The sequence below is a fragment of the Solea senegalensis genome, unplaced genomic scaffold (genome assembly GCF_019176455.1).
Source record: "Solea senegalensis isolate Sse05_10M unplaced genomic scaffold, IFAPA_SoseM_1 scf7180000015112, whole genome shotgun sequence".
Classification (NCBI taxonomy): domain Eukaryota; kingdom Metazoa; phylum Chordata; class Actinopteri; order Pleuronectiformes; family Soleidae; genus Solea; species Solea senegalensis.
In genome coordinates this window covers 1-9,484 of record NW_025321226.1, presented here as the reverse complement: position 1 = coordinate 9,484, position 9,484 = coordinate 1, and the positions used below count along the sequence as shown (strand labels likewise).

Sequence of the window (9,484 nt, the reverse complement as noted above, 5' to 3'; positions counted from 1 at the left end):
ATGACAGTTTTTCATTTGGATAAAGGTGGGGCGAGAAATATGCCACGCCCTCATTTGTTATGTATGTCTCTGTGGCGCAATCGGTTAGCGCGTTCGGCTGTTAACCGAAAGGTTGGTGGTTCAAGCCCACCCAGGGACGTTTTGAGTTAAAAAAATAACATCTCAGTCAAAAAAACGACTTTACTGATAGCCATACTATGGAGAACAAAACCTGACTCTTAAATAAATACAGAAATAATAAATAAATAATTACAGGAATAAATAAAGAAGCAATGCATGTTTTACATTTATTTCTACATTTCCGTTCACTTACATTTATTTATACATAAGTCAGGTTTCGTCCTCCATACTATACTGTATGTATTATATATCTACAGAGAGATTCTCCCTTATGTATACTGCGCTTACATGTTGTCCTCATTGCTGCAGCTGATATTTTTCAACAGAAATACAGGATTTATGTCATCATCATCATCTTCGATCCATCTCCCTTTCTTTCCCCTGGCTCTCGTTTAAGTTATTTTTCTACCTGTAATGTGTGTAACATCTTCTTCTAGTGCTACAGCCCCACTTACAGGCCTGGCATATGTACAGCGTTTTGATTCTTCTTAGAGAGTTCCATGTGGACGGAGACATTTCCTGAAACAATGTTGTATTAACGGGAAACTTTTCAGTACAAAGAAAAAGATTGTTTACATTTCGTGCTGTTTCCAAGTGGATGGGGCCCTAGTTATAAATGCTGCTACAAGGTAATTCAGTTCCATTTTTAATTTTCTGTGGAGGTGTATATGTATTGGGTTAAAAATTACAAATTTTTCAATTGGATACGGATGAACCCACATGTAGGCCACGCCCCTACTCGTGTTCATCGTCTCTGTGGCGCAATCGGTTAGCGCGTTCGGCTGTTAACCGAAAGGTTGGTGGTTCAAGCCCACCCAGGGACGTTTTGAGTTGAATATTAGTCACATTGCACGAGTCTAATCCAGCGCCTTGCTCCGTCCTTGATGAATATACTATGTATGGAGAACGAAACCTGATTTATGTATAAATAAGTAAAGAAATAAGTAAACACATGCATGAATAAATACAGGAACATATAAATAAATGAAACTCCACACACGCATTTCATATATACACGGAGACTAAATAAAGAAAACTATAGCGTCCCTGGGTGGGCTCGAACCACCAACCTTTCGGTTAACAGCCGAACGCGCTAACCGATTGCGCCACAGAGACAAAGCTAACTTGAATGGATAATTGTAACAACTTGTATGTAAACAGTTACATACAGGAAGGAGCTGTAGTTGTACAGTGGAGACGGCTGCACTTTCTTTTTTTTTTACATTCTTTATTTTTTCACCCCGAGAACAGGCAAATCAGATGCTCCCTCCATCTTTTGATACCAATCAAATCAGATGCTCCCTCCATCTTTTGATACCAATCAAATCGCTCCCTCCATCTTTTGAAACACAATTTCAGATCCCTCCCCCGCCCCTGTCGACTCTCTCTCACCGCTTTCAGGTAAGCCCATGTGATATTACTGTCAACTATTGTTGATTCAGTGTGTCATTTAATGTAACTTTTAACGAGTTAAAACAGCTTTGGCTGGTACTAATGTACAATAGCTAGCAATTAAATCATGTATTTCACTCTTTAAAGGTGAAGCTCTGAAAAAGTCAAAGGTCATTTCATTCATATATACATTCTGTCTTTCATACATATAGTTTGAAAACAATAAACAATAAACAAACAGTTATTGGTGTTAAAAATTTAGGGAGCTATTCTCTGATCATGGTTTACATGGTTTTTCGAAGTGGAGGCAGGCATTACGGCAGTGAAATGTGACGCATATAAATAAATATTCTCTCGTCCTATCTTCAAAACCGAACATACAGAGTAACCTGGAGAGGATCCGTGTCGGAACCCTGTCCTCTAGCTACTGGGGTCCCTCAGGGTTCTGTCTTGGGCCCTCTCCTCTTCTCTCTATACACCAACTCTCTTGGTTCGGTTATTCGCTCTCATGGTTTTTCCTATCACAGCTACGCCGATGACACTCAACTCATTCTCTCTTTTCCCAGCTCCGACACACAGGTAGCAGAACGGATCACCGCTTGTCTGACTGACATCTCTCAGTGGATGTCTGACCATCACCTGAAACTCAATCTCGACAAGACTGAATTTCTTTTTCTCCCAGGAAAGGGCTCTCCCACCACAGATCTAACCATCACCCTCGACAACTCTGTGGTAACTCCTTCTCACACCGCAAGGAACCTGGGAGTGACACTTGACGACCATCTCTCCCTCACTGCCAACATTGCTGCAACAGCTAGATCTTGCAGATACATGTTGCACAACATCCGAAGGATTCGGCCTCTCCTAACCCAGAAGGCGGCACAGGTTCTGGTTTAGGCTCTTGTCATCTCACGCTTGGATTACTGCAACTCCCTCCTGGCTGGTCTTCCTGCATGCGCTATACGACCTCTGCAACTCATCCAGAATGCGGCAGCTCGACTGGTCTTCAATTTACCAAAATTCTCCCACACTACACCTCTCCTCCGCTCCCTTCACTGGCTTCCTGTAGCTGCTCGCATCCGCTTCAAGACTCTAGTGCTTGCGTTCCATGCTACAAACGGATCCGGTCCAGCCTACATCCAGGACATGATCAAAACCTACACCCCAGCCCGCCCACTCCGCTCTGCATCGACAAACCGGCTTGCTGCACCTGTCAGTCGAGCTCCGGCCGTCATGTGAGAGCCAATGAAATCACTCCTCGCTACCAAGAATTCTACCAAGAATTGACCAATCGGGTGGCGCCCCACTACCAAGAATTGCGAGAACCAATCACCGCTCGTCATGGGCTACCAAGATTTGACCAATCGCAATCGGTATCGCTACCAAGATTTGAGAGACGCTATTTCGTCCAGACCGTCATCTTTTGCTGCATTTTACAGTAAGTTCCGTGCCACTCTAACGTTTCAAAGTGTTTATATCACATTGTTATATATGTTTATTATACAAATAAAAGTATACTCTGGTGCCAGTTAGCTAGCACACCCGGTAACGTTAATGATGAACATTTCATTTATTTGCGTTGCATGTAACCTAGCTGACAGTGACAACATACGAACGACTGTAACATTAACAGACGGACAATTCTCCATTTTTTTTAGCTTTTTCACCTACCGATAATGACTGTCATTTACTTCAGTACGCTTACAACGGTCACAACTGTATGCTTGTTTGCATAGGAAATCGTGTAACGCGACTACACTGTTAATAACGGGCTGGCGACTTATCATACAGTTTACCAACGTAATATTTGCTTTAATTACTTATTTAGATCAAAAAGAGGCCAAAACAGATATGTATAGATAAGTCAATATAGTTTGAGTGTTATGATAACTTATTATATTCTGTATTAAAGTATACAAACAGCTAAGAATTGCATTATTACATTAAGAAAGAAGATAAAGCATTTAAAATATAATATATAATATAAGAAACATATATTTTTAAGACAGATACTCTGTTAAAGTTGGAATGATTTTGTATTCAGACACATTGATCTTTTAATTTTATTTATATGTGCTTGAATCTTCACTGATATGTTTATAAGAGATTGATCAATAAAGTTTTGAATAGATATACACTTTATCTATGAAGAATAAATCACATTGTCATTTCATGAGAAGAGGTAACAAATATTTTATTCCAACTTTATGGGCAACAGTGAATACATAAACATACATTCATGTCCCCACACATTCATATATGCATAGGCCTACTTCTACTTTCACACATATGCATGCTTGCATCTATGCATTACTGAAGAAGACTGAGTGAAAATTCTATAAATGTATTTGCAGTAAGAGATAAGACCAAGCTTATTTTAACTGTTGTTTGTTTTCCAACCATAGAGAATGGATCCTAAATTTAGGAAGAGGGCTGAGAATGCGCTGGGCTATGCTGGATATGTGGTGGCATCAATGTCGGAGGAATCAGGAAGCTCTGATTCAACCTCGTCAATAAAAGAGCCTTGCTGAAGTATATTTCGCTGTATCCGGAGGGACGTTATGCCATTCAGTTCAAGATGGAGGCGAGATCCACAAGTCAGCGTAAACCAGCCACCTCCACACAGGCCTCCACCTCATCACAGCCCTCCACCTCACCGCGACCATCCTCAGTGCCTGTATCCTCCCTGCGGTCATTGTTGACAGGGAAAGGTGTGTCCCAGCAGAGCATCCACAAGTCTGTCAAGAGGCTGTTTATGCCACCAAAGTTTCATCCATGTAAGTATACAACTAGAAAAAGGATTCTGTGTAACATGGAGTTGTAGATGTTTTCATATTTGTAATGTATTCTGCTGTTAAGTGTAAAGGTTCCAATAATAATGACTTATATAAAACATGTTTAGATTGGAGGCTGTCTCACTATAGAGGCAACAACACTGTTCATTACACTGTTTATCTGTGTCCTTCCCATAGCAGCTGTACCTGTGTGCCCCCCAGTTTGTGAGGACAGTGGGAGACCTGCTGGATCTAATCCCAGCCTTGGTCCCCAGCTTCAAACCGACACTCCTCAGACCTCTCAGGATGCGGAAATGCTCTGCACTCATCAAGGTCAGAGGTCAAAGCATGTCCTAATCAAACTGTTGCATACTTAAAAGACAGATGCATAGCAGTCTAAAACTGCTAAAAGACAGATGCATAGCTGTCTAAAACGCATTGTTAGTGCATACTTGTTTTATCCATCATAACAATTGCTCTTTGCTTAAATGTGTTCTAAATTAGCTCCCCAGCAAGATGCTCCTAGTGTGGCAGAGGAACAGCCTTCAACATCATCATGCTCCACCAGTCATGATGTAGGTTAACATTTTGATGATGTTTTTAACTTCTTTCGGGTTACATCTGTAATAAAATCAAATAGGCGTAATATTTGAAAATACTTTCTTTCTTTTTTTATCACTATTTTGTTTAATGTAGGACTCTGTTGGACCAGACAACATTGAGGGCTTCCAAGCTGTCCAGGACTTGACGGGACACTTATTCACATTAAAAGACCACAGTCTTGCCCTGTCAAGATTGCCCTATGGGAGTGTTTGTCAGAGTATGACAAAAAAAAAACAGTCTACCCTCCACGCTATCAAGACACAATCTCCAAAGGGAGATTCAGGGCCACAAAAAAAAATGTTGCACCTGGTGTAGAGAGTACAAAGCGGTATGTATGACAATGCTACATACTATTATATAATGTCTTTTATGAACACTAATGCTGCCCATACCTTTGCAGATGCTTTGCAGGAGGGAAAAGCCCAGCACAGTGGCCTGACTGCAATCGTGTGTGTGAGGCACTTTTTATTCAACTTTGCGAGGAGTATCGTGGACCCAGGCGCATTGATGGAGTCAGGAAAGAGCGTTGGAGCCTTGTCACCAAAGCATATCTTCACATCCGCCAAGTCATTCTAAATAATGCCATGGTGATGGAGAAGACCACCATCCAGCTCCCGGTGATGAATACTGCAACCATCGCTAGTTGGTGAGTTAATAAAAGGGAATAACATAGTATCTGTGCTCTGTTCTGTGTAGATATATTGCATATATATGATACACTATGGTATACAAACAAATGTATACTTTGAATATTTTTAGGTACAATAAACTTCAGAAAAAGCAGGAGAAGAGCATGCTGGAGCAAGGCCTGTCTATTCCAAAGAACACTAATGTGAGCCCAGAGAGCTTGCCTCTTGCAGTTGTGAGGAAAGACAGGCCCTGTGTCCCGACCAGCAGTGTGGCAAATCCCCACATCTTTGTCCTGCCCTCTAACACGGCAGGGACCGCGCAGCTGAAACAGCGACGGAACCTGCCAGTGACTCCATCTGCAATTCGGCCACCATTCCTTGCAGCTCTCGATCAACCTCTTCATCCTCCCCAGCCTGTACCACAACCTCTCCTGCTTGCACCACAACCTCTCCTGCCTGCACCGCAACCTCTCCTGCTTGCACCACAACCTCTCCTGCTTGCACCACAAGCAGTACTTCGGAAATTGGTACTGCCAAGCCACAGCCACTACAACTCTGGCTGAGTGGAAGGCCTCATTTGAAGCCCGGGGTTATGGCAAAAGGAAAGATGCACCACCACAGTAATTTTGTATTTGTATTGTATTGTATTTGTCTTCACTTATCTAATATTATATATATTCTATTCTAGTTTGTTGTGTTAATAATAATCTATTTTATTTATTCGATTATATTCTGTTGTGGTACTATGTGTGTGTGTATATAAGGTATTCTGTTCTGTTTTATATGTATATATTATTGTATATTGCTATTTTTTATCTGTTATATACACTGTTTCACTGGAGTTGCATTATTGTTTACATGTGTATATATTTATTAGAATGCTCACTCTTTTTTTTACTGATTTTATTACTGCACTGGTTGTTTTTATTTGTTTGTAATAAATTTGTATTCAGATGGCTTTGTCCATCAAGTGTTATTTTGCATTCAAATACAATATACATTATAATATAAGATAATCCTTTATTAGTCCCATGCACAGGAGGAAATTTTCACACACACCACATGGGGGGGGTATTATCACACCAGAGATAATAATTTAGCCATTATCCATCATATCAAAGGGCCAAGTTGCAAGTTATTGTAATTCTGCAACAAAGGTGTGTGTAATATTACTTCTACTTACTCATCAAAATCAAGTTATATGACATTCATCATTTAATTACTTGATGATTGTCTATTGCTTAATCATATGATAAGCATACACATCTTTATTTTACAGCCAATGCTTGTGATAGACAATATATACGTTTTACATAAAAAGAAAATGGTAACCTTATACCTTTCATATTACTGGTAATAGTAGTCAATAATTGTGCTAAACGATATTTCAATGTTAACATACAGCACACAATGTTGGTAAACTTATACATGTTATATTATAACGTTAACAGTCATTAATTGTGATAAACTAGATACTGAAATGTTTACAAACACCAAAAACGGCTTTATTAATTAATACCATAACCAATTTACAATGCAGTTCGCTTCAAAAGTGACGGGAGACACGGGACGCGAACCGTAACCGCAACGGCATATCATGGTAGGGTGTTGCGATTTCTCGTTCTCGGACCTCGAGAGGATCACAGAGGCACTCGCAGAACTCGAGACTGTTCACTGTCCTCGCTCCCAAATGGTGGAACGATCTCCCCATCGACATCCGGACAGCTGAAAGCCTCCACATCTTCCGACGCCGACTAAAAACACATTTGTTCCGACTCTACCTCGACTAAGACGACAAAAAAAAAAATTGTATTGCACTTATGACTAGCACTTCATAGTTTGTTCTACCTGAAGCTCTAACTTACTTCTAGCTCTTATTTGTACCCAAATGTTTAAATGCACTTTTGTAAGTCGCTTTGGATAAAAGCGTCTGCTAAATGACATGTAATGTAAAAATATAAAGCACCATTTCCGCGTGGAGACTGACAAAGAAAAACGTATACGCCCAACGTGGGGCTCGAACCCACGACCCTGAGATTAAGAGTCTCATGCTCTACCGACTGAGCTAGCCGGGCATGAAAACTGTCTAAAAAAGCTTTCAGTTTTACATGCACAACTTAGGTGTACATTACATGATTTATTTTTTTAAAAAAAGGAAATAGAAAATAAAACAGCATTAATTCTGACTTTTTTTTACAGTCACTGTAATACTCTTCCGCAAGCAACGATTGATGACAAATGGTATTTTGGCAACAGGCTATTTCAATAACTTCCCTATGTGCACAAAGCGCCGCTAGATGGCGCCACCACGCCGCAGTAAAAAGTACCGCTGCCCTGAAATCGAGACGTTGCCGTTGTTTGTCCACCGGCTTGTATCCTCTGTTTCCCCAGAGCAGCAGAGAGAGGCGCTACTCACATATTTAACGGCAACGTCCAGAGCGATCATTTAACTACCTCCATAAAGAGCTTGTACTGTAAGCAGTATAAAGTGGGGGGCGCGACCAAACCACGTGATCAAATGCGGAAATTGTGAGACAGAAAAAAGTGTGAGGGAAAAAGAGAAAGGAGTGTGTTTCATTATCCGTGTGATTTGTGACTTGTGAGCGGCTCTCCCGTGTTTCTGCTGTCTCTACACCCACGAACGACTCTCACCTATCCTGAAGGAAGTAAGGTAAGAATGGCGGATGAAAAATACAACACAGAAGTCATGTTAGTTTGACAATTTTAGCAACTTTTCAGGCTCTTAGCATTAAGAGGGGATAGCTAACGTGCATCCATTCCTGTTGTGTTGACTGTTGCTAAAGTTAATGTGCATTTGTGCACATTGTTCTACTTTTAGGTATTTATTTTACCCAGTGTTTGAAAGCAGCTAGATAGAGTAGTTGGAGTATGTTCATGTTGTGGTATGTTATATTTCTTTACTAGGGATTGAAATGTTTAAGCACTTGTTCCCCCATTTCAGCTTTTTCAGCTGTTCTAAGGTTAACTGGACGTCATAATGTGCTCGACGCCTCAGTCATTGGTTTGTGTTTATTAACAAAAAACCATCCTGGCTATCACTCCTTCCTATTTGTCTTGTCTTTTAAAACATCAAAGTCACATCCTCCAAAATACGAGCTGAACTGTACAAGAAAGCATTTAGGTTTTTGGCACCTAATAGATAAAACTTACAATCTGAACTTCAACTTCAGGCCCTTGTTACATTGACTGAGTTGTTGCACTTGACCTTTTCTGTGTGCAAGTGTTTTATGTAAGAAAGTGTCAACGTTTATTGTTTTTAATGTAATTATGCTGCTGTCCTCTTGTCCAGATCTCCTTTGTAATATAGTTCTTTGATCTCAATAGGACTAACCTGGTTAAATAATGGTTAAATAAAAATAAAATATTTTTGTTTATCATTAGTTAGATTAAATTAATTATAATTTGTTGTGGCCCTGCTGTAGTCCAATACAACCATGTTTGACCATCCAAAGTGAGTAAACAAGAGAAGGAAGGAAATCACTTACCAAAAATAACAACAAGCACAAATTCAAAGCAGTTAATGAGTACCTGTTGCTCCTCCCTGTGACGTTTGCTATTTTATTTTGACAACTGTGACACACAGCAGAGAGGGAACGATAGTGCTAACAAAGCCGGCAGGCCTCAGAGTTTGTATAAAACGGTGGTGAATGAGGTTCAGTGCTGATGCCCGTTGAAGGGGGAAACAAGTCTGTTCAATACAACTGAAATCACTGTGTGAATACATAACATATAAGGATTCAAATGAATCGTCATCTGCCATGCAGCTGCCAATAACGCTGCCTTTCTTCCCCCCTGGCTACTTGGGTGTGAATCACAGATTTAAAGCCTACTTCACGTTTATTACACCTTGCATTTGTGTAGGGTTTTCCACCATTTCTGTGGATTGTGCTTGTCATCATAACTTTGTAATCACTTATTATTTAACATCGCAGCCCAAGCAGTTGG

The 9,484-nt window shown here is 40.4% G+C and overlaps 1 protein-coding gene and 4 non-coding genes across 6 annotated transcripts; 3 read left to right on the top strand and 2 right to left on the bottom strand.

Moving 5' to 3' along the window:
- Positions 1–65: 65 nt before the first annotated feature.
- Positions 66–139, top strand: trnan-guu. Its single transcript has one exon. It is a non-coding gene; the product is annotated as a tRNA-Asn (tRNA).
- A 731-nt stretch (positions 140–870) lies between these two features.
- trnan-guu lies at positions 871–944 on the top strand. The gene has a single exon. It is a non-coding gene; the product is annotated as a tRNA-Asn (tRNA).
- A 218-nt stretch (positions 945–1,162) lies between these two features.
- Positions 1,163–1,236, bottom strand: trnan-guu. The gene has a single exon. It is a non-coding gene; the product is annotated as a tRNA-Asn (tRNA).
- Positions 1,237–2,726: 1,490 nt separating this feature from the next.
- Positions 2,727–6,191, top strand: LOC122761942. 2 transcript variants are annotated; one of them, XM_044017135.1, is made up of 7 exons: positions 2,727–2,950; positions 3,918–4,289; positions 4,488–4,619; positions 4,791–4,861; positions 4,983–5,217; positions 5,290–5,535; positions 5,649–6,191. In XM_044017135.1, exons 2-5 carry the CDS (start codon positions 4,091–4,093, stop codon positions 5,202–5,204), a joined length of 624 nt encoding a protein of 207 aa, XP_043873070.1. In that variant the 5' UTR covers positions 2,727–2,950; positions 3,918–4,090; the 3' UTR covers positions 5,205–5,217; positions 5,290–5,535; positions 5,649–6,191. The 2 variants fall into 2 exon arrangements, with proteins under 2 accessions (XP_043873070.1, XP_043873069.1); XM_044017134.1 differs by having other exon boundaries at positions 4,485–4,619.
- A 1,329-nt stretch (positions 6,192–7,520) lies between these two features.
- On the bottom strand, positions 7,521–7,593 carry trnak-cuu. The gene has a single exon. It is a non-coding gene; the product is annotated as a tRNA-Lys (tRNA).
- Between the last annotated feature and the right edge of the window lie 1,891 nt (positions 7,594–9,484).

Bases quoted from the DNA above. Each gene is read 5' to 3' on its own strand.
- LOC122761942 (XM_044017134.1), top strand. From the start codon at position 4,091: ATGGAGGCGAGATCCACAAGTCAGCGTAAACCAGCCACCTCCACACAG. The intron at 4,290-4,484 runs GTAAGTATACAA...TCCTTCCCATAG, and splicing joins GCCACCAAAGTTTCATCCAT to CAGCTGTACCTGTGTGCCCC. The intron at 4,620-4,790 runs GTCAGAGGTCAA...GTTCTAAATTAG, and splicing joins AATGCTCTGCACTCATCAAG to CTCCCCAGCAAGATGCTCCT.